We start from the raw sequence: 24,634 nt of genomic DNA on the forward strand, positions 1-24,634 counted from the left end.
AACTCAGCCTTGCAGAGCTGGACCCTTATTTTGCAAATTCTGTTTTACTGTGTTGCTCAAGAGGAAAATGGTGCTTTTGTTTTAAAGAAGGTGGCCTATAAAAGAAGTTAAGGGTGAAAGGAGAGAGGAGGAATCTTTCCTGTTCCAAACAATCATTGAGGACATTTTGCTGGCAACTTCATGTAACCTATTTCATAAACCATCACAAAAGTAGTTTAAATCTCTATTTTCACTTGAGAAGAGCCTAGGGGAAAAAAAGGCAGAGGAGAGATACGACTGTAATCTATAAGTATATTGGAAGGGGGAAGGATTTAAAAACATCAGGGAAGGAAGAAGGCTGTTGACTGTAAAGGGTAGTCTGAGCCCATGAACAAGGAACTTTAAACTGGCTATGGATAACAGGTTGTTGGAAAAGAGAAAAGCCTGTGACCACCAGCAGAGTGAGGTTCTGAAAACAGCCTTTCTTCTGGGAGTGAAACAGTGTTACTGTCAATAGAGTATATCCAGATCCCTATATTTGTGAAGGTAGTACTACCTGTATATTTAATCCAGTGGTTGGGTTTTGGTTTTTTCTTTAACACAGAACCTGATGTGGCTTCAAGTGATGCCACCAATATGCAATGCAGCATTGAGCGAGACGGAAACAGTTATGTAATCAATGGCAAGAAGTGGTGGAGCAGTGGTAAGTATGGAAACCCTAAATAAGAATGGCTAAGTCTAAAATTCTTTCCAACAACTGATAAAAATATTTGTGCTCCATTTCTGAGATGGAAAATTGTCTCTTCTTGAGTAAAGGCAATAGAATGTAAAGCAATGGAAAGAGCCGAATTGAGCTTTTGTTCTATGAAGCAAAGTCCAAGACTCAAATCCAGTTTGGGGTTTTGGGCCCTTTTTGGAACCTCTGAATTTCGTTCACAGAATGAATGCTACTATTGTTCTTTAAACGTTACCTCTTCCCATCAGGTAACTTGCACGTTTATGGCCGTAGCCTTTAAACTTTGTTTTTATGAAGCTGTCTTTGGTAGCTTGTGTTTGAGGTTTGAGTGTACTGTGTAGTTACAGTAAAATTTGGCTGCTTTTTAAACTAGCCTGTAATGCTGTTGGACTGACTGTTACAGGTGATTTTCTTATACTGTACTTCCCAGAAAAATCAATGGACTGCACTGTAAGTGGTAAATGTTCCTGATATTGTAGTACTGTTACTTTTTTACCAAAGCATACGTGACAGCTACTTGAAAGTCATCATTCCCTGGGAGTTTGGAAGCCAGCTAAATAAACTGAGTTGCTAACTGGAGTGAAACTTGAGCATTTCATTTAGCTACCTTTGGCAGCTACCTACTGATACATGCTGGTGCAGTACCTAGCCTCACCAGAAGATAGGTCTCTCTCTCTTTTCTAGTACTGCAGAACTGGCAGCAAAAGGAGGCATGGAATCTTTTCTCTTGACCTGAGAGTGTCACTTAACTGCTGGCTGCTACGTTTGCTCTGGGTCAGTGTCTCCCAACTGTGCATTGCATTTCCTAAGGAAGTAGTGGGAAAGTTTGTAGGAGGTCACACACGCAATGTATTATTTGTAAAATTAGTCATGTGAATTATAAAAAGGAGAGTAAACATAAGTGAGTGATCATGATTTGGTTTGTCTTGTTTCTAATAAAAATAATTAGGACAGTCAGATTTGCCAAAGGATAGACCCATAAAAGGTGCTACAGTTTCAAGAAGTTTGAGAAACACATACATGCAGCTCTGTCTTAGTCAGAGTCTCCTTTTCTGCCTGGTTGTTTTTTTGGGTTGGGGGGGGGGGGGCGGTTAGCTTTTTACTCTGAGTGGGACATTAGGACCTTGGATATTTGGGAATTCCAGAAGCCTGACAGCCTGGTCATAATGTCGCTCTGGGTGCAACCACTCTGTATTTGTGAAGACAAGTCATAAAGCACACATGCAAGGAGTCAGTTGCTTTGTGGAAGAATTGGAGTTTCTTACCATGCTTTGCATGGGTGCTTTGCCCATCTACAGTAAATCCAGTATGGCTTAAATATGTCAGATTTATGGTGTATGTGTAGAAGCACTGTCAAGCACTTCTGACTTACCCGTTCACGCCCTTGTATTTCTCAAAATACTGGGCACAAATTCTGTAAGCTTTTGTCATCCAAACAGAAGAGGCTTATGTCTTGTTTATGCTACTGTTGTTCCTTGTCTGTCATTTTAGAACTTCTTCTTCCAGTTCATAATTGTGTAACTAGGAACAGTGTCTAAAGATGAGAGATTCTTGTTGGCTTCATAAGCCGTAGATCAGGCATTTTGTCAGAGCCCATGGGATGTTTGAAGGCAGGGACAGTACGCTATAATACCACTTTTTTAACTCTGAAAGCTAATATGTCACTATATTTTAAGTGCTTCCAGAGAGTCATGGAAAACTGCTGTTTTCCTGGAATCCTCGCCAGCACTGTGGCAGGGGACATCTTTGGTACCTCTCCATGGAAAAAACGTAAATCCCACTGACCATGAGCTCCATTTGGAATGAGAACCTCTCTCATTCAGCAAGCAAGGCTTCTAGCCTTTGCTGGTTGATAAATGCCTATGATGAGGGATGTCAATACCTACTAAAACAAAACAAACATAAGGATATGAATAAGTGACAGCCAGTGCACTTTTTGTATTCTTTGATTTTATTGAATCTCCATATATTTTAGCAGATACAGTTATTGCAGTGTTTGATTCATTTTACAAATTCTGACTAGAAATTCCAGGCCCTGTATCTGAAGATTAACTTTTTCTTACATTTCTGCTAATGCTTTGACTGCACTACTTCAACATTTACATTTGACATTATGTTTACAGAGATCTAGAATGTGCCTCCCATAGGGCACTGGGCTTGTTGAGGTTTAGGGTGAACAGAAAAGGAGAGGTGAAAGGTTATTTTTAGTAGTTAGAGAGGAGTTACTGTTTTTTGTGGAGGATGTTGTTGTTGCTATACATATGTGGAAACACATAAAGAATGGCTCCCCCACCAAGTTCTCAGCCATGAACTGATACCTCATTTCAAGCTGCAAGTGTATTTACAGAATGATAGCTGAGGAAAAAAATGGAACTGATTTATAGGTAAATATTCTAAAGTTTTACAAAATAGGTGGAGAAACACAAGGTTATTAACGTTTGGTAGAAAAGTTCCTATACTGCTGTTTTATTGCTGATGGTTTCTTTTTCTGTTTTAATTATATGTTTAGACATGTGCAGATTGTTCATTACACAGCTATTTACATGCCTAGTGCTGTGACCCTTTTAAATTTAAATCTTGGGGAGTTGTAGGTGTTTGGGTTTTGTTGTCGTTTTGGGAGGTTTGGGTTTGGTTTTTTTTTCCAGTAAGTATCTCTAGTTGTTTCTAGAAATTTCAGTATTTAGTTCTTGCCTGATGCTTGATTTTGATCAACATGTTCACTTTGAACTGCACTGTAGTGTCTTGGCTAGTCTGCAGGTTCAGAAATTAATCTGAAAGTTGACTTGCAGACAAACAGCTGCTGAAACAATACCTTCAGAATTAGTAAATAATTCCCTTGGTTATATAAGATAATGGAAGTAATGGAGAGTCTATATGGTGAAACTAATTGTTTCTTCAGTATGGTCTTCATAATTCATAGAAATTTCTTCAGGTCTTCCGTTCTGTTGTTGCCTTCTCCAGTATCCATAATTTTTTGCTATTTTCATAATATGTGTCTTAAAAGAGGCGCCCAGAAAGGTGTAGAGAAGAGGGTTCAGGCAGGTGTGAAACAAAGCTATGCTCTTGGTGACCTGGAGTGTGATGTCTATGGTTTTACTCACATCACAGTCAGTAATCAGCATGTAGATGATATCAATGGCTCGCCAGAACTTAACAATGTTGTACGGTAGCTGGGTAATAATGAAAGTAGCCACTACTGCCAGCAGAACCATGAAAGGTCTAGTTTTTTTAGCATTTGCAGATCTAAAGATTGCTCGAGCAGTAGCTGAATAGCAGATCAGCATTACTAGGAAAGGAAGCAGAAATTCCAGGATAATTTCCAGGATTTGAATGGTTGCTTTTAAGAGTGTTTCCATGTTCATTGGAAATACAGGAAGGCATTCATTCCTGTCATTGTGTTTCTTGACTTGATTAAATATCAGTTCAGGGATACTGAGAAAAATGGCAGATAGCCAGACACAGATGCAGGTAACACTGCAGTGTTTACTGGTTCTTCTATGACCCTGGGATTCAGAAGTGGCCCTGTATCTATCCACACTGATAGAGGCCAAGAACAGCATGCTAGAGCTGAAATTCATGGTGTACAGAGAAGAAGTGAGCTTGCACATGGCGTTTCCAAGTTCCCATCCCTGCACTGCATTTGCAGCCCAAAAAGGGAGTGTAAAGAGCAAGAGCAAATCAGCAATGGCTAGATGCATGATGTACACATCCGTCTTAGTCTTCGGTTTCTTGCAATAGGCATAAATTGCGACCACTAATGAATTGCCAGCGACTCCAACAGTGAAAGCCAATGCATAGAACACAGGGAGAAATAATTTACTGAAATTTCTCACATCATTTTTTTCACAGAGAAGCTCATATGTATTGTAATCTATAACAGAGTTGAGCTCATCCTCCTCATCCTCAATCCAGTAATCAGTTGAGTTATTCATATCCCAGCCGATGGCAAAGCTACAAGACACAAAAAAAGGGGGGAGAAGGGAACACCAAAGAAAGATACTGGGTTTAAGTTTTAAAATTTCTGTTGAAACCTAAACCCCTTGCTCAGGGTTGCTTACACATCTCAAGTTTAAAGAAGTTGGATATAGACAATATGTAAGTAAATAATCAAAGTAGAGCTAGACAGTGATGGAGGCAGAACAGACTGTCTCAAATTCTCACATGAAATGGGGTAACTGACTACATCCGTGTGTGCAATGCAAAGTGAAATGGATTCAGTTGAAAAGCTTTCATTAACCTTAGTGTTTGAGATTGCAAGATGCTTGGGGGTGCAGCTCACAGGTTTCCACATTTCAGCTGAGGAGCCATCATTGCTTAAGCTGCTCTGACTCAGTTATGTTTGACTGTATTCCATTAAAAAATAAATTTATACCTTTATAGGGTTGAAATTACACCTTCCTCTCTACAGCCTCTGCAAAGCAAAGGAGTACAGCTGAAGGCTGTAAATGCTATTACAATAGGGTGGATAAGGAATACTAACAGGTTAAAGCTGAGAGGCAAGCAGTAGTGTTCTGTGCCTACTGTCATAAATTTTGGCAAATTTGGGATATGAGTATCATAGGGATAATGTGCTTGTTTGTTTCTCAGGCACATGTATACATGCCCATTACATAAAGCACAGCAAGTGGAGTCAGTTGCTGAACAGTGGTGGAACAGGTTTAGTTTAGTCTCCATCCCACAGAGCGAGCTGCCTTATGCTGGTGTGGAATTTCTTACAGAACCAAATTGCTGTGCGTACGCTGCATCTTACAGCTGGAGACTTCTCAGGATGTTATGCACAGAAAGGAATCTTATCACATACAAAACTGCTCACAAGTACCCAAACAGCTCAGAAGCTCTGCTGTTTATTCAAGTACTATCTCATGAGAGATTTACTCCGTAAACACTAAGGCTGTATTCTCACTGCCAGTTTAGGGCTGAAGTTTGAGTGTTCCTATCTTCAGACTGTGTCTTAAGCAAGTCGTGTCCTACAGTATTTTCTTTTCCTGGAATTGTGTTCATTACTAATTTGCTGAAATTCTTTCTGTTGTAAACTACAGTCCTGCAGTGCCCTGTTTTCTTGAAATAAATGGGATTAAGATTTTTTAACACCAGTAGCAAAAAGTAGCCGAGAATGAAAAACACATCCCCCTTTCTCATCATTTGCAGTGCTTCAGAATTTAAGGCCAATGTTACTGAAAGCAGATTCTTATCTGATATTCTGCCCCAGAGCTACAATTTGGCTTTTTCAAGCTTGAAAAAACTCCCAAATACCACTTCTGTTTTTTAGACAAAGATTTAAATGAAGGGTTGCTAAACTTATTATTAACACTACCTCTGAAATTTTTTTTTATTCTGTCTACTATGTCTACCAGGAAAAATAAGTTACTGATTGATGTCATATTCAGGGGTGCAGACCAATTAAATAGAGAGAAATGAATAATTTCTATTTTCGTTTGATTTTTTTTTTTTTCCGGTGAATCTGCTATCTAAATTTTTTTTAAAAGTGTGTTCGCTAGAAATTAGCTATTTGGTTTGGCTTCATTCTTAATGACTTTGTTGGATTATTTTGTTAACTTTTCAAAACGTTTCCCATTAAGCTTTAAACAATGATTACTCTTAAGTCTGTCATTTACTGTTGCCTAAATAAGGTGTGCAGAATGGAAAAATAAGTAATTCTATTTATTACTTCAGCAAGGGATGTCTATTCTGTGCCTCACAAGTTGTGTTAGCAGGATTTTTCAGCAGGGGCAATCTTTTGCAGCTTTATGGTACTTTGAGGAGAAATTCAGACATCAGCAGCAAATGAATTTTATTTTAATTTTTTTTTTTTTTAGTAGGAGAGAAACTGCTGCAGGGAGAGTTTAATGTACTTAGCCAAGATTAGAAGAAAATGAAATTTTAAACTGTAAAGATTTGTTGTGGTCTAAAACATTTATTACAGAACCCATCTGGGAACACTTAATCAAATTGGATCACTGGCAAGTTTGCTTGAAAGCAAAACACTACACATTTCAATGCAAACTTTAAGAAGTCTGTATATCACAGAGCGGTTTGGCTGTGACAAGGAACATGCTCCACTGCCTGATATGCTTTTGGCTGACCTGAGTTCATGACAGAAACAAAGTTATCTGAAATGCAGCAGTTGGTATTTCTCCCTCAAAAACACAGTTATGTTTTGGCTAAGGTAGCTATTCATATTTGTCATTCCGGTTAATGTTGTTGCTCAGGCGTATGTATACATGCCCATTACATAAAGCAGAGCCGTCCCATGGGAGCCAGTTGCTGAACAGCGGTGGAACAAGTTTAGTTTAGTCTCCATCCCACACAGTGAGCTGCCTTATGCGCATGTGGAATTTCTTGCAGAATCAAATTGCAGTGGGTATACTGCATTTTACAGCTGGAGACTTCTTCGAATGTTATGCACAGAAAGGAATCTTTTCACATACAAAACTGCCCACAAGTACCCAAACAGTTCAAAACCTCAGCTGTTTTTTCAAGTACTGTTTCTAAGAGGTATATTAATAGATATATTAAAACAGCTTTGCATGTTTTCTTGCAGAATTATCCCAGCCTTCCATTTAGATACAAATTCAGTGTTTCTGTGTGTTTAAACTTGACAGGGGATTGTATGAGTACATGTTGAGTGAAGTTAATATCCCCAGTTTAAACAGACAGACTTTAACAAATTAAGCAGTATTCTGTTCTTCTACTGAACAAATCTAATTTTAAGACTGGAAATGAGCATGTCCCTTAGTGAAATTATGTCTCGCCGTAAAGCCAACTTATCTAAGAGTAAATCCTAGCTCTTCTCTACATAAATAAGTATATCATGCTTAATATACAGAGCAGTAAATATTAAAACAAAACTAACCTTCTTTTGTCAGCGCACTAGTAGCAGGTACTGCAATTGAGATGTGCTTCAGTGAAATGATCTGAAATGGTCTGACACATTGCATTTTGTCTTCAAGCACCACACCCTCATCTGGAAGTCAGTTGCACTTTCAGTTTGACTTGCCAGTTGAAAAAAAAAAAAAAAATTAAAAAAAAAAATCCTGCTTTCCTGGAAACTCTTCTCATGTTGAACATGTGCATTTGCTACGTTCCTCCCTGTTCCAACCAGAATGTGAGTGTTCTTTGGAAGGTCAAGACTCTCTTATTATTTCACTGTGCTGTTGGTTGTTTTATTCCTGAAAGTCCAAATTTTTTTTTACATCATCAAAAGGCTTTTATCAAATCACACATTTAAAAGGTGAAAAGGAGAGAAAGAGGGGGAGGTCTGTCTGGGGCAGAGTTACCTGTAGGGAGTCACTATATTCTTTCCTCGGGGCACTACTGTGCTTTTGATGGCTGCCTATGTAAGGTTTTAAGGGATCCTTATATCCCCTTTTTAAGTAACTTTTTAGGCGATATAATAGAAAGATGAGTTTGCTTTTTGTGAGATGGGGGAGGTTGCTCTTTCAGTATGTGATATTGAACAAAACCAGGAAGATGATAGGGAAAAGATGTGAAAGCAAGTGGTAAATTGTCAACCAGAGTATAAGCAGATGGTCCTGCACCCTGGGGGAGAGTTCTCAGGGACTTTAATGTTACTGGTCAGACACAAAATCAAGTTAGTGTTTGATAACATTTCTACAGAAAGTGCGAGCGAGGCAGATACTGTAAAAGAAAAATAGAAAGATGCTTTTACATCCATGAGGTTTCTTCCACTTGCAGTGTGCTCTCTGCATTATAATGAGTCAATACCTTTACAGGAAAGAGAAGGTGGAGAAGTTCTGCAGTTTACATGCAGACATTAATATTTCTGCACTGAGGCATGGACTTACCTGTTCTAAGAATTCCTAAAATTACTGGATCTTGCTTAAATTTCCACAATCTCTACAGCTTCAAATTGGTCTCTTGTGCACGAGTACCTTGTGCAGAGTGTCAGGAGCCTTCCATGATCTTCCAGAGCTTTTATTTTGTTTGAATTATCATGTATCCTGTAGCAGTCTAATGAGTTTCAGTAAATGCTATATTGATGCCAAGCAACAGAGAGAGATTTTGAGCAGACCAGAGGTCAGGTTTTGTGTTTTGGCACACTGGCTAAATTGACACGCCTGCCATGGATGGATTAGCCATCTGTCTGTGCTTCAACTGTTTTGGAATATGTGAAAGGAAAGGTTTTTCAAAACGGGCAGTGAAGAATGTAATGGACAGATGTTTTCTACACGCTTCTCACTTCATCTGCATTCACGAGAAAGAAAAATGGGTTGGGAGAGGAGTTGGAGTCTAGAGAAAGAGTGCTGCAATATTTGTGCATATTTCTGCAATGTTTTAATCTTGAGTTATCACAGCACTTCGCTGGTGTTCTTCACAGTGGCAGGTAAGACATTTGGGTTGCTTCCAGCATGTCTGCTTCTTGCAAGTCATGTTGTTGCTTAGAGGCCTGAGCTATATCTCTTTAAAATAAGTGAATCTCTCAGTTCTGAATGGCCCTGGTCTCAGTATGGTCCCCAACAAGATAGAATAATTGGGGTAGAACTGAGAAAGCTTCCAGGGAAATATCACTGTGTGATGCCTGCAGAAAAGATGGTTGTGTTACCAGTGCCTAAGAGGTCCTGTGGGCAGGCTATAGGAAGGCAGTTCATGTAAATCCTGTGCTGTTTATTACAGTGCTTCAGCTCCTCTTAACTTTGCAGGTGCAGGGAGGACATAACCTTCCAGTCAGAGTACAGAAATAATACTGTCATGTAATACCAGATTTCAGTATGGCCCTATGGGCTCAAAAATAACAAAAATTATTTAATAAGTAAGAGTGAATGCAAAATGACAATGGACCTTGTTTAACTAACAAGTGCTTGTGGCTGTGTAAAAGTGGGATGAAGGTGAGGAAAAAAATGTTCCTAAATGTTGTTGAGAGCAGCTGCTCTCACTGGCGCCATGTGAGACTGCGAGCTCTAGCTGGGAATGACTAGCAGCCACATTCAGTGGCAGCGCTGCGTAGCCCTTGCTGATGAGGAACCCCAGCATTGTCTGTCTTTACTGGTTGTAGCCAGTTTGCTCGTAGCTCCGTTATAATCTCTACCAGATGCCCAGCAGTGTTATCTGGAGAAGATGAGATAAAAGTACGGAATACATTGTGCTAGTGAATAGAAATTACTGCAGGCTCTTGGGGGGGGTCTCCTTTTCTCCATTAGAAGATCACCATATTACAACAACCAATACCACACTGCCATCCACCCTACTTGGTCCAGTTTCTTCTTGTAGGAGAGTCCAGAACATGTGTTTATCAGTGCTTTTCTAGGAAGCTGCCAAGTCTGTAATGTCACCATGAGACCTGATCTTTAGCAGAGAGAGGTAACCCACCAGGCAGGAGCCAACATGGCAAGAGTCATAGGTATTCTGGGCATTCAAGTAGTAGATTACCCTGCCTTTGTCGTCTCAGTCAAAAATTTGAAGATTGGACACTGAAAAATAGATAACTAGATTGCAAGAATTAAATGCTATTTGCTTCTGAAACGATGTTATATGGTAGCTGCTTTAAAGGTTGTACTGTCCATGTCTGTGCCACGTTTAGTACTCTCCACCAGAAAGAACCTGTGTAAGTTCATTGTGTGAAGGTCAGTAATCTTAAGCATGTTACACCCCCTCATAGCAAAGATTAGGCTTCTAACAGGATTGTGATCAACCATCTAAGCACATTTTAAAACATTGTCTTTGCCTACGTGAGTGCCATGAAGAGTTAAAAAATATAATACATTAGTTAAACTTAACGTTTCCCCGTGTAGCAGCATTGTGGTTTAAAAGTTTTGGACAGGTTGTGCAGACTTATAGATGAAAAAGGTTATTAAAAAGCTTATCAATACGGAAATAAGCTTTAAACTGACCTTCTAAAATCTCTCCTATTTCTGTTTGTTCAATTGTGAATTTCTTGCAAAATTACTTCTAACTCCTGCCAAAATGACGGTCTTCTCTGACTCTTCCATCCAGGCAGTCTGCATTTCTTCCAAAGCACTGGAGTCTTTCAGTCTTGCGTTACAGCCGAACTTCTTTCTGGCGTTTATGGGTCAAAGTTGCATAAAATTTATTTTGGGTTTTCAGAACATCAGACTCTAAGGAGTGGAAAGGCCAGGAATCCACCTTCCTTTGTTGTGTTTGGATGGGAAAAAGCACATATCAAACAGAGGTATTCAGTTGCCTTCCAGAAACTTGTACTAATGATATAGAGCATCTACCCAGATGTCTAGCTCTCAGTGAACTCCTCACTAAGTTCAACATGAAAGCTTCTTCTGATTTTTTTTCATACAACATGGTGAAATTTGCCTTTTTTTGAAGCAGGGATGTGACTTGAGGATTGTTTACAAAACAGTTTTCAAACAGATTCCAGAAAGTCAAAATATCTTCTGTTGTAAACGTCACTTCAAGATAAATGCGGTTTAGAAAATACCACTGGTGCAGTTCTTTGCCCTCTGTGGAAAAAGAGAAAAGTCAAAATCCCCTTAAGAATGTATCATTTCTCTTTGCAGGGTAGTACATTGCAAAGCATATGTTGTGTTATTTTGGGGTTGGTCACCTGCTTGTTGCGGTTGCCCAAATGAGCCAACTGTTTGATATCTACTGGTTTTTTTACCGAGCTGATTTATTCCCCCCAGCTTTTCACTCAGATATTTTAGCTCGTTAGCACTGTATAGCTCATGGGTCACAAATATAACTCCACTTTGCAAACAATGGATGAATAACGTCTTGCAAAAGAAGTAAACAGCCAGCAGTCTGGCCCTCAAAACAGGCTGTGTTTATCAGAATGAAATAAATCTCTCTCCCACTTCCTGGCCATCACAGTGGCTGTTCTTAGGAGGAAGGACCTGAGCTCAAAGCCAGGTGGTTGTATTGCCTAGACCTGAGGTGCCCAAACCTTGTGATAACAGCTGCCAGAGAAGTTAAAAAGTCATCTTTGTTTCTGACCTCAAAACAAACGGAGCTGGTGCAGATCAAATCTTGAATTAAATCTCTGCGAAGCTTGTCATCTGCATTGAGATAGCAATAAAGAATTAACTGATTGTTACATACGTCAGGTATAATCCTGCCCCCTTTTCCCTAGCTTTATTGTCTGTGTGAGACTTTGAAAGGAATGAGAGCATGCTTTGGTACTAAGAAAACTTTAAAGAAAAAGATAGTGAGGATTAAGGCTCTTAGAAATAAGATGCCATTTTAACTAATGATAGAATCTTCTGTAGGACTTGTGCATTAAAATGCTAGCTTTATGCTACAAAGACAGGTCTCAGATAATGTTATCAATGGCTTGAAATGCTAGCAGATTGTCTTCAGGTAAGGATTTCCACTGAGATCTTCCTTTGAAGTGCAAACTAAAATCATTTGCATGAAGGGGGGGGGAAAAACCTTCATTCCAGAGAAGTTAGAATAAAGTAGTAGCAAAGTCATCATGGTAACCCTTTGATAGTCTTATTTGCGTAATTTGGTTACAATGTGGTCGGCATTTCATTCCCACATAGATTTTCCAGTCTTTATAGTTTTAAGTTTTGCTTTTGAAATGTCAGCATCTTCCCTTGAGGTGTGCTTTTGTATCACACTAATGTGCGTAGCTGTAACGGAGACAGAAGTAATTAGATTCCATTTCAAGTACCTTCCTGTTCTCTTTTCATAGGAATCGATGATGGAGCTGGGTTCTGGAGGGTTTGGATGTTTGGCTTTTCATTGTTCCCCTCCCCACAAGTCAACTCCTTTTCACATGTTAAGCAATAAGTTGTATTTTGTTTCAGTCTGATTACTCAGAGTATAAACACAGAAGTAGATTGCGTGCTTTTGCTCCTGTACCACGAAAAGAAGAGAGTAAGATTTATTTATATGAAACTTCATTTGATTCCACATTGAGATTTTTATATTGAAAACTATTTTTGTGTTTGTGACTCTTTTAAGGTGCTGGGAACCCAAACTGCAAAGTTGCAATTGTAATGGGCAAAACCAAAAACTCCTCAGCATCCAGGTAAGGATTCCTAGGAGATTCAGAGGTACATAAAGCTTGTTTCTTGGAGGAGCCACTGCTTGCAAAAATTCTGTTAAGTGAAATACCATTGATTGCCTTGATCAGTTGGATGTGCTCATGAATTACAGGCGAGTTTTAAACCTGTGCATGTGTCTGTTGCTGACCAAGCTCCTCTTTTGCTGTCAGCTGCTGCTGACTGAAGCCTCCCAACCTTTTCACTGTTACCAACTTGCATCGGCATGTTTCCCCCCCTCCATTGCACTAGCTCTAGTGTTTGTGCAGCTGTGTGATGAATTGGATCAGGAAATTTTGGAGGGTTCACTGACTTTATCTTGGTCACATTAGTTTTAGTCTGCATCAGTTGTTCAACCAACAACTCTCTCTGGCTTACAATTTATTTCATAGGTATAGTATATAAAACAACTAATGAGAGGAAGAATTGCTTACTTAAAAGATAATAAAAACAAAGCTTTTCAGAGCTTCCCTGAACAGAATGAGTACAAGTGAAAGTACATCAGAGACCTGAAGTTATCTACCAAGTTTTTCATGAAGTTATCCGTGGTTATAGAAAGTTAAGTTTGAAACATGGGATGTTTGTTGTGTGAAGTGGTGTGAGCAGAGAGCATTGCACATCTTTAATCAGACCTACTCATTCCATTCCTATATCTGTAAATGTAATACTTCCCTCTTCTTATTAAAATAAATATGTTGTTCTTATTACTGAACTAAAATTGCCTTCTACAAAAACTTAGGCAAGTGATGAATAAAATGCTTCGTGACTGGTTCCATTAAAATCACACAGCTTCTAACGCAAAGGAATTGGAACACTTGTATCTATTAAGTTGGATTTTAGCTCAAATTCCACTGATTATCTTAAGTTTTTACATTTGGCTAGGTTCCATTGAGAAATAAACAGTAATTTGCTAACAGCGTACAGGATGGTTTGTCCAGCGGCTCTACAGAAAGCGGCATCTCTTGAGCTCTTGGAAGCTGAGTGGGAGTTCATGGAGGGGATTATGTGATACTGTACTTGCTAGAACTGGAGATTGAATTCAGGGAGCTGGGATGTCACCTCCAGTTCTGTGTGACTAATAACTGACCTTAAATATTCTGAAGGAATTTAAACATGGGGATTTTTTTCCTAAACTATAGGCAAGCTAAGATGATGATGATGATAAACATGTTTTGAGAACAAAAAAGGCAAGAGGGGAGAGGAAATGGACTGAGTGATACAGAACTACTTGCACAGAAGTTTTTCGGTCGTGGTGCATTAGGTGCCAGTAGTACATTTTTACTTGTTGACTGGTGATTCAAGGAGTGTTGAAGCATGCAGGCTGCACTGCATGCAGGCAGGATGGCTGCAGTTGGTATAGGTAAATCTCAACATTGGCTTTATGTGAGTGCTAAATTGAGGATAGAAAATAAAAAAGCAGAGGGAGAGGATAGAAGGGAGCTCAAAGTTATGATTGACTTGTGCATTTTGTCTTGATCAGGTACGAGCAGCACAGTATGATTATTGTTCCCATGGACACTCCAGGGCTGAAGCTGATAAGACCCCTCTCAGTGTTTGGCTACCTGGGTAGGTGATAATATTTATCAGCTACATGTGTATTAATTTGTTAGCAGTCTCAGAAGCTGCAGTAATACTAATAAATATTGTATATGAAATAAATCAGTGAAATGCATATATAGAAAAAGGGTTAGGAATTGAAGGCCTGTGTTTTCATCCTCCTTCGTTTTACCCTGCTGGTGTGTTTTCTCTATCCCTGTAGATGAGATCCATGGAGGACATTTTGAGATACACTTTAATGATGTGCGAGTACCTGTCTCCAATATAATCCTGGGTGAGTTTCAGTATTAATTCCTTTTCAATACATCCAGCAATGACCTAAGTTTTATGAAACAGTGGTTTATTTTATGACTCACTGTAAGTTATCGGAAGCAGCTATGGTCAGTTGAGCCAGGGTCGCAAACACATGGAAGAGGGAGCCCACTCTTCCTTCAGCAGTCTACCTGCTGCTTGAATGTAATTTGTTTAGAGCAGAAAGGTGATTGAAGGAAGCAGGGCAGCTGTAGCTGTCATGCAAAAATCACTTCCCTGAAGTAGAACAAAGCAGAAACTGTCAGTGGCATTCTCTCCCCAAAACTAGTTCTCACAGACTTTTAAATTCTGCTGTAGTCCATGGCCATCCAAGCCTGGGTGCCTGCAGACTTAGCAGAACTGGAAAAAAAATAAATGAAAGGATGAGCAGGCCAGCACTGTGACCTTCTGCAGGGAGAACTTTGCTTTACTTCCCGCACTTACTATAAATCCTCATTTCTTCTATTTCCTCTCTGCTATTTTTATTTCACTGCAAGAGCTTTCTCTCTTGAGTAGCCCTAGGACCTGGAAGCCTCAAAGTCTTCCCCCAGATTCTCATACCAAATCTAATAGATGTATGGCTTAGACAAGTGTACTCTTTGCTGGGTGAAAAAACTGGCTGGCTGGCTGAGCCGAGAGGGTTGTGGGGAATGGATTTAAATCCAATTGGCAGCAGGTCACAAGTGGTGTTCCCCAGGGCTCAGTATTGGGGCCGGTTCTGTTTAATATCTTTATTAATGATCTGGATGAAGGGATTGAGCACACCCTCAGTAAGTTTGCGGATGACACCAAGCTGGGAGAGAGTGTTGACCTGCTGGAGGGTCGGAAGGCTCTACAGAGGGATCTGGACAGGCTGGATCGATGGGCTGAGGCCAATTGTATGAGTTTCAACAAGGCCAAGTGCCGGATCCTGCACTTGGATCACAACAACCCCATGCAGTGCTACAGGCTTGGGGAAGAGTGGCTGGAAAGCTGCCCGGCAGACAAAGACCTGGGGGTGCTGGTTGACAGCCGGCTGAATATGAGCCAGCAGTGTGCCCAGGTGGCCAAGAAGGCCAATCGCATCCTGGCCTGTATCAGGAACAGTGTGGCCAGCAGGAACAGGCAGGTGGTTGTTCCCCTGTACTCGGCACTGGTGAGGCCGCACCTCGAGTACTGTGTTCAGTTTTGGGCCCCTCACTACAGGAAAGACATTGAGGTGCTGGAGTGTGTCCAGAGAAGGGCAACCAAGTTGGTGAGGGGCCTTAGGCACAAGTCTTATGAGGAGCGGCTGAGGAAACTGGGGTTGTTTAGTCTGGAGAAAAGGAGGCTGAGGGGAGACCTTATCGCTCTCTACAACTACCTGAAAGGAGGTTGTAGTGAGGTGGGTGCTGGTCTCTTCTGTCAGGTGGCTGGAGATAGGACAAGAGGAAGTGGCCTCAAGTTGCAGCAGGGGAGGTTTAGACTGGATATTAGGAAAAATTTCTTCACTGAAAGGCTTGTCAAGCATTGGAACAGGCTGTCCAGGGAAGCGGTTGAGTCACCATCCCTGGAGGTATTCAAAAAGTGCGTAGACAAGGCACTTCAGGACATGGTTTAGTGGGCATGGCTGACGGTTGGACTCGATCTTAAAGGTCTTTCCCAACCTAAATGATTATATGATTCTATTTTTCAGTGTAAGATTAACAACATTTAAATTAAATCAGGTAAAGCAAACCCTCTCAGAAACAATCTTAGAGTATGCTTTGTGCTGTAGGTATTATTAACAGTGTGTCAATGTAGAGCTAGTTGGAGTAAACAAGCAACAGTTCTGTAAAATAAACTTTCGAGAAGCTTGCTTCTAGCTCTAGTGCTATGAGGCCACTTCTGCTTGGAGCCATGGATCATTTCCAGAGGGAATCAAGGAATCTGCATGTGCCTGTTTTTCTTCCCAACCAGGAGAGGGCAGGGGCTTTGAGATTGCTCAAGGTCGGCTTGGGCCAGGCCGTATTCATCACTGCATGAGGTCCCTTGGTGCAGCTGAAACCGCTTTACAGATAATGTGCCAGCGTGCAGCACAGAGAGAGACTTTTGGGAAGAAACTGTATCACCATGTAAGCATGTTCCCTCTGTGTCTCAATTCACAGGCTCCAGCCATCACCCTTTGTTTTGCCCGCACACAACCTTGTGACTCTGATAACGGATACTGCAATAGATGTGCCCTAACCTTGAATTCCTATTCATAATGCCTTAGGTGGCAAGGGAAAAAAATCATACTGCGAGGCTCCCATTTTTCACTATAACCTATGGGATTTTTTTTTTTCCTTGCAATGAATTGGATATCCTTTGCTGGATTTGAATACAGATGGTTCACCATGCTTTTTTCTCTGCTTTCACTGATCAGTTTGGACAGGTACTTTTTCAGGCATACAGCTTACGTTTCTGTAGTTACAAGCCAAATTCACCATTTTGGCGTATCAAATTTGTTACTCAGACATCTCCATTCATGATTACAGGAGACACTCAAGGGTCTAAATTTGACTAAAAATTTTACTTCTCTGATTAATTATTTGTACTTACTTATAAAAGTACAGACCAAACCAAGGCCATATTGGGATTTTTTTGCCTTACCTTGCTCTGGAATTGAAATACTGTTTTGTGAGGAGAGCTCACTAGAATCATAAAAAGACGACAAGTCTGCTTTTTATGGGAACTATCAGCATTTAGTTGTTGGCCTATCACATTTCAAGTATTCCTCAGTCTTATCCAACAGATAGGATGATGTTATTGGAAAAAACAAGTAAAGGCAATGGAAAGAGGAAGCTGAATTAGTGTCTGGCACAGGTTACAGAAAATTGTTTGTACAGATCCAGAGGGAATAATCTTACATACCCATTTTCCAGTCATGTCACTGCCAAACTTGCATTCACAACTGTAACCTAGAATTAATAAGGGTTGGATGAGGTGCACTGTATTTCTCAGAAGCTTGTTAAAGTAAAACTGATGTTTGATGAAGCCACAGGCAAGACCTAGAAGCCAGCTGCGTAGCCCATAGCCAGCCTAACCTCAGAGGTGAGGCTGTTGGCTGCCTTGGGTAACAGGCTGACAGTCACCACCACCCACATTGCAGCTAGTTACAACTCTGGGAGCTGTCAGCAGAAGAGTGTGTCTGAACACCTCCACCCAGCTCCACACCACCTTTGCTGACATGAGCTAAGCTGAGCTCCCAGACTTTGTGCCCAAGCAAGGGCTGCACGTTTGCTCATGCCTCCTCCAGCAGCCATGGCTGCACCATCTGCAGTCCAGGCAGAACTGTGTGCCAGAGGCTGGCTTGGGCTCCTAACACCTTTTGTACTGACAAGCATCATGTGAATGTTTTTTTCTACTGTGGTATGTTGGCTGCAGAGTGGAATTAGCTAAGAGGAACAGGGAATGGCTGCCAAGACCATAACTCTGGATCAAGGAAGGTACTAATTTATCATCAGTGTGAACAGAGAGATGCAGCAGGCACCACCCTGCAGCTGTGCACCCCAGTGTGTAACTTGTATACTGGGGCATGTTACACAGAGAGGGCTGTGAATCCTGGTAGCAGGGAGTAAAAAGCAGGCATTGAAGGGCTTCAAAAATGGCTAGCAGGCAGGGGGTCTGACCAGTAAATGAAAGTGTGCCAGAATCAGGAGGTTTTTGCCTTTTCCTCTTTCCTGCCAAGAAAAGGAAGTGCTCTATCTTTAATATTTCTGTCAGTCACTGTGTTTTTCTTTTTTCCTCAGATTACATGCATCAAACTAGCTTTAATTTGCACAAGAGTGTCTCTAAATGACTGCCCATGCTGAGGACTAGGGGCATCTTCCTTAGCACATGTTTACCTAGCCATAGGAGGAGGTATTAACTGACTTTCTGCTTGTTGGCTTTGGTTTCTGCAGGAAGTTGTTGCCCACTGGATTGCTGAATGCCGCCTTAGCATAGAACAGGCTCGACTGCTTACCCTGAAAACAGCGAGCAAGCTTGACATGTTGGGCAACAGAAGAGCAAGAAAAGAGGTAAGATGGTTTTTTTTGGCAGCCTTAGGCTAGGACTTGGGGGATGCAACACCTATGCGTTCACTAGTTGAAATATAAATTAAAACACATTGCTAAACATTATTCTTCTAATCATAGAGCATAACTAACTTCATGTTGAAAATAGCCTTAAGATGTGCTTTAGATTGTCATGAAACTGGAAAGTGGTCTCAGTTAAAAACTTTTAGATCAATCTGATAAAGTATTTAAAAATTAAAGAAGTTCAAGTATTGCTCGCTTGTCTCAAGACAACAAGATAGTTTTGGGTGACTGGAAAGAGTTTTACCTTACCCAGGGACCAGGAACAGCAGAGCTCTCATCCAATCCAAAGAGGAAGGGTTGTACTGTGAGATACGCATCTTCAGTAGAAGTGAGAGAAATATTTTCACTTGCTTTTGAAACTGTTACAATAATGCCATTCTCTTCGAACTACAGGTAGCCATGACCAAAGTGGCTGTCCCTCGAGCTGTCCTGAAAGTGATTGACTGTGCAATCCAAGTGTGCGGTGGAGCTGGAGTTTCCCAGGATTTTCCTTTGGCTTCTATGTGAGTAAAGGGAGACTTACCTATAGATTCTAAGCATTTCTTTTAAGATCATTTTATACCACCAATACATGCTGTTTCACCTTGGGTAGCCCAAAATAATGGTCCATGTCCCTTTAAGCTATAAAACTTGAAAGCCATCTTTTTATAATTCAACTCCAATGCAAAAGCAAAGCTGACACTGGACTTAAAATAGTTCTTATCAGCAGCACAGAGGATCTGTTTCTAAAGCTCAATCTTATCTCTTATGGCCCTGGGGAGAAACAAGCCTTCTGAACTTCAGCCCACACATCTCAATCCTGCCAGGAAGATCTTGCTGCAGCATCTCCTGTGTAATAGCTCTTTTCAAAGAGACTATTGTTGAAAGGATGGCTACAGGAAAAACAGTGCTGAGAACTGCTGCTGCCAGCCTGGCTTGTTGCTGTGGCAGGATTAGAAATCTACTCCTAATTCAGCTCCTTCCAACACAGGTTTGCTTACATACGGACCTTGCGCCTGGCAGATGGGCCTGATGAAGTTCATCTCTCAACAATTGCAAGGTGGGAACTGCTTGATCAGTCAAAGCAGCTAACTGCAAAAATCTAATGTCAGCATAAAGCCATCTCAAATGGATGGAAGATTTAGGAAAGATTTAGTTCAGTGCAATAGTGTTAAGGTAAAATTAGATGAATACAAAAACAATTCTAGCTTGAAGCAATACATACTCTCTCACTCTTTACTTGTAATTATTACACTTAATATCAGGGACTTGCTTTTAAAAATTTGCAGCATGCCATTTAAATACCAGAATTTGTCCGGGTTCTTTGTAACAGTAAATAAAATCTATTTTCTAACAGGCCTGAAGTGTTTTACTTGCTCTGAGCCAAAGCCCTCTTAGCCTTTTATTGTAGGCAAAGCAGTTTTGACTCAGCAGTTTCTCCCAATTTAGTTTATTGCAAGCTAGGATAAACTTTTAATTTTTGATTAAATGATAATTAAACACTTAGGGTAATGCCTTTCTTTTCCCTTTCCAAAGCAGAGCTGCAGTCCAGCCCTCTCTCCAGCTCTCAGCTGCCCTCCTTTTCACTAAGGCAACAACCTGCAGTGCTTCCCTGACCTCCCCTCAAGTGAGGCTGGGGTCAGCATGGAGCTGGTTGCTCCCTGCTGCTTACACCTCTGCCTTGTTTTTCCCAAGTGTATCTCATCACATTTTTCCTTACAGCTGCCCCTTTTGTCTTCCCTTGCATCTGTCCTTCTGTGTGTCCTTTCATGCACCCTCAGAAGCCTCCTCCCATCTCCTGGCCCCAGCTGCTCCCACCCTTTCTTAAATACACCTAAGCATAGGTAGCACCTTCCCCTCAGTGGGGAGCCAGCAGTGACTGGCACAGGGCAGTTCATGGCTGCCTCTGCTACCAAAACAGTCTCTGCCATTTACACCAAACACCTCTGTGAAGTTCTCAAAAGGTCAGAGTTCCTCAGCTGTGCTTCTGTAACAGTCCTCTTCAGCAAAGAGAGCTTGCTCATGTAAGAGGACAAGGCAGATCACAGCATACTGCACCATCAGTAGTTCTACTTGCTATAAAGTCAGGACAAACTGCTTTTCAACTTAACTTACACAGGGTTGATCAACAATTAACCTAAGGATACAAGTGTTTACTTTTTGCATGAACAAACCAACCACCCTAGCACACAGTGTTGGAGCTTGGAGAAAACAGGCTCTGTTTGGCTTGGTCTTCAGGAAGAGATTGCAGCCAGTTCTGTCCTGGAGCCTACAGCCAAGCATTCACCTGAAGGGTGTTCCGGCTAAAGCTGCCAAAGTCAGTCAGGATGGTACTGTTTCAGAGTACCTAGAACTGGAAGCTTTCTACAAATTTCTACAAATTTCTTGCCTCATATCACTTCATTGTACCTAAAAAGATTATAATCTCTTTTGAGAAAGCAGTAACTATTGTTTATATTTCCATGCATCTTTGTTTCCTCTTGCTTCCTGCCAGGAATGTTTCCTAGGAAGCTGAGAATGTCAGTAAGTCAGTGGCTGAAGTGTATTTCAAATAAAAAACAACCTACACTGTACCACTACCTGTGGTTTAAGAGTTCTGCTCCAGGCTGTCAAAACCAGCCCAATGTTTCCCAAGCAGGAATGTCCAGGAGCCCTACTGAGCCACACACAAATTCAGGTCTCTGGCCACCCTCATTTCCCATACCTTTAAAAACAGCTAGGTAAGAATACCACCTTTATCTCATTAACAAGGCTCTTAATTCCCTTTATTTTAAAATTTTATGTACATATGAATGATCTGTATAATGTACACTCAATATAGAAAGTTTTTATATACTGGATAATGTATAGAACATTTCACAATTACACTAGTTTCTTACATAACGTGTCAACTTTTAAGTTTTTTTGCTGAAGCTTTGTCAATTTGGTCAAGCCAGTTATACATACGAATGTCTAATGCTGTTTGATCTCAGGAAGATAATGTTAATGATTAAGGACATCAGTGAACTGGTGCAGGGACCAACCCTCTGCAAGTCATGTTCATCAGGAGTGATCAACATAGACTGGGAAAAAAAGGGATGCCCTTTTAGTGGGGGTTGGTGAGGTCAAAGTGATTTTATCCCAATTCCTCTAGACTGTAGCTCAACTCCAGTCATGCTAATTCATAAAATATAAAAACTAGGAAAGTTTGATTCACAGTCTTGTAAACAAATACAAAGGAACAAAATGTGCTTACGTACAACAAGAAAAAATTCTTGTGTACCCATTTCAGCTGATCCACAGAGTGCTTTCTTGTGTTACAGTGTGATAGTTAGAATCTGACTTTTTCCAAAAAAAAAAAAAAAACAAAACGAAACCAAACCAAAAAAACCCCAACAGTCATAGAAAAAGGAATAACACTGTCATTAAACACTTGGAAAAGCAGTAAGTTCACTTCAATGCATTGGAGGAAAGTGCTGTTCCTCATCACTGGCCAGTCTGCCTTTGTCTTCCACAAGGATTTCCAGTCCTTAGCTGACATCTCCCACTTCATTGTCTACCGGGGGTGGTACATTGGGCATTACAGATGATGTCGTCCCTGCAGTAAGGTAACCAGCAACTCCAGGGCCTTTTGGGAAGAAAACAGAACATTGGTGATGAGGTTTGATTCTAAAGAGCTATTGAACAGCTTTATTCCCTCTGGTAACACTCAAATACGTCATCTAAGTCAAGCAGACACCTTAAACAAGAACACTGAAGAGTTTTTTGTTTAGATTTTGGAATCTAGGAACACTAGGAATTAAGGCATCTTGGTCCACTAAGTAGAGTAGCTTGTGGAGGCCATTCTCAGACTTGCTCAGCACTTTTTATTCCGATGTGCCAAGTTACAGAAGAACCCCAACCACCAGCATTATCCATGTCACCTTCCACCATGGAAGTGGCAGTGAAGAGGGGGTGGCCTGCCTTTGCTAAGGCAAGGACCTGCTACAGAAGTGAAGTGAGCTCAGGCATGCATTCTACTGCTGGGCTCCACATTGATGCTTTCAGTGTTGCAAAGGTTTTCCCAGCTGCACATTTAAAGGAAGTTCAGTTGGCTGCCCCATGAACAAGCAGAACTGCCTTACACTTGGTCTAGGCAGCTCTTCAGGCCTTCAGTGAGAGAAAGTAACAGCACCCTTGGGATATAAAAACTCTATACTGGAGATGCAGAACTCCTTACCATTAATAAATCTCCATGTTGATTACTGTAGGGGCAGTCAGTTTTGCACTGCAGACAAAGCCCCTCTCCCTCAAAGCTTGGAGTTTAAAATTTAGTCATACAGAAACTTTAAACAAATGCACTAAAAACTCACATTGCAGCATGAGGCATTTCAACAGCAACTCTTGTCAGATTAATGACTGCAGAAAACTGCCAACCCACAACACATTCCTGCATCAATACAGCAATCAACTTGGGATCCCAGCTGCTGAACTTCAACATGGTGAGTTCTACTGGGTCCTTTACTCTCCCCCCTTAAGTCATCCTCACCAAGTTGTCCCAAATTTACTATCCCTTCACACCCCACCCTCCCCTCTCACTACAGCACATGGTTTATCTCCTTGCAAAGTCCTACACTACTACTGCAAGCAAGAAAGCAGAGCAAGCAGTGCCTTTGCTGTAAAAAAAACAAGAACAAAACCACCCCTAAACAAACAACAAAACCCCCAAAACCCACTCTCTGGCTTCAGAAGGAGGCTTCTCTTTGCCAGCCCATTGGTGGCACCTGCCAAGAGCCAGACCCACTTTTACATGTCCTAGTGCAAGAATTCCACTGGTTCTCTTGCCCCTCAAACTTTTCCATGGTGGAGAATTCCTAACATACTTCAGAAGTTTAGTTCATCTGTAGTACCAGCAAGTATCAGCCACTGCAGTCATTAGTTTTCTGCTCCTGTGCACTTGAAGGCAGCAAGTTTATGAGTGTGTCACAGTTTGGGACCACACATTTGTTACAGTTCTATGACATGCATCTATTACTTGGAATGCAGCAAGTGCAGCGTGCATTTTGCAAGGTGGTATCTACCTGCTTTAGAGAGCTACACAGAAGTTAGCAAGCTGCCTGGCAGAGCAGATCTAAAGCCCACTTCTCAGGTGAAGGGGACTGCTGCCAGTTAGAAGGGAAGGAGAAGAGACACCTGAGGGAAGAGAAATAAGCAACGGAAGTTTCAAGGGAAGTGCAAACAGCAAAGCAATTTGAAGCAAGATGTAAGGCAGAATACAAGATAATGCAGGTTAAAAATAAAGCTTGTAGTTTGGTTTCTATCTATACTATGCATTTGTACAGCATCTTCATTCTACATTTGCAAGCACTTAAACATTAGGCAATTTAAATGCAGGAGAGGCCTTAAGGCAACCGGATAGCTGTTATTGCCCCCAGTCTCAAGCCTGACAATGTCTGGTATGGTTTCAGTTCTTAGCCAGTAATCAGTCAGCATTTACTTCATATTCCTAATTTATAGTATTTATAAAATACCAAGGAAATTCAGCACCAACTGAATTAAGTGCTCAAGTGTTCTTTGTCAAAGGGGCATTAAATGGTACAATAAACAGAAAACTCCTGTTCAGAGCTAAAGCCCTAAGTCTTTCCTGTGTGGAAAAATGCATCAAGCATCATACTCTCAAAATATTAAGCATCTGCTTCTAGAATGTCTAATTCCTGACTTGAAAGGCTCTTCATTTTCTCAAAATACATGCTAGTATCTTGCAAGAAAAACTTTCCTGTCTATATGGCCATCTGATTTATACCTCATTAATTCAGTTATGCTCAAAAGCTTTACCAAGATTCCTGTATTGGGTTAGATGAGAAAGTTCCATGCAGCACACACAAGTGCTCATATTGACTTGTCATAAAGGACTTTAAAACCTTACCCAGGAGGCTAAACTTTTAAGACCAAATGATTGTTCAGCTGATGGCTACTGAGGAGTCAGAAGTCTGCATCATGTATTGCTTTAGGCTAAGTTTGCTACAGTGTCATTAAAGTATTTTCAGATGCAGCACATAAACTGTGATAGCAAAGTTTTGGACTGTGATACAGCAGAACAT

At 40.9% G+C, this 24,634-nt stretch overlaps 3 protein-coding genes across 5 annotated transcripts in view; 1 reads left to right on the forward strand and 2 right to left on the reverse strand.

Annotated features, from left to right (window-relative positions):
• ACAD11 (acyl-CoA dehydrogenase family member 11) overlaps positions 1-19,933 on the forward strand; it is a 33,701-nt gene extending 13,768 nt beyond the window's left edge. Inside the window, exons 13-20 of the mRNA XM_052795076.1 lie at positions 584-682; positions 12,611-12,677; positions 14,171-14,256; positions 14,450-14,521; positions 16,456-16,610; positions 18,420-18,536; positions 18,990-19,099; positions 19,567-19,933. Of these exons, the coding sequence (XP_052651036.1) occupies positions 584-682; positions 12,611-12,677; positions 14,171-14,256; positions 14,450-14,521; positions 16,456-16,610; positions 18,420-18,536; positions 18,990-19,099; positions 19,567-19,681 (821 nt within the window). The 3' untranslated portion in view covers positions 19,682-19,933. The remainder of the gene's footprint in view (positions 1-583; positions 683-12,610; positions 12,678-14,170; positions 14,257-14,449; positions 14,522-16,455; positions 16,611-18,419; positions 18,537-18,989; positions 19,100-19,566) is intronic.
• ACKR4 (atypical chemokine receptor 4) lies at positions 2,647-7,994 on the reverse strand. Its single transcript, XM_052795102.1, is given in 2 exon segments — positions 2,647-4,666; positions 7,569-7,994. Coding segments are annotated over 2 exon segments (1,161 nt in total). The 5' UTR covers positions 7,649-7,994; the 3' UTR covers positions 2,647-3,585.
• Positions 19,934-21,318: 1,385 nt separating the features above from the next.
• Positions 21,319-24,634, reverse strand: part of DNAJC13 (DnaJ heat shock protein family (Hsp40) member C13) — a 57,220-nt gene continuing 53,904 nt past the window's right edge. For 2 of the 3 annotated variants that reach the window (XM_052795120.1, XM_052795112.1), the window contains one exon: positions 21,319-22,182. In XM_052795120.1, the coding sequence (XP_052651080.1) occupies positions 22,085-22,182 (98 nt within the window). In that variant the 3' untranslated portion in view covers positions 21,319-22,084. Of the gene's footprint in view, positions 22,183-23,614; positions 23,727-24,634 lie in introns of all 3 variants that reach the window. The other variant, XR_008236410.1, reaches the window with a different exon arrangement.

This window comes from Harpia harpyja, chromosome 1 (assembly GCF_026419915.1).
Source record: "Harpia harpyja isolate bHarHar1 chromosome 1, bHarHar1 primary haplotype, whole genome shotgun sequence".
Taxonomy (NCBI): domain Eukaryota; kingdom Metazoa; phylum Chordata; class Aves; order Accipitriformes; family Accipitridae; genus Harpia; species Harpia harpyja.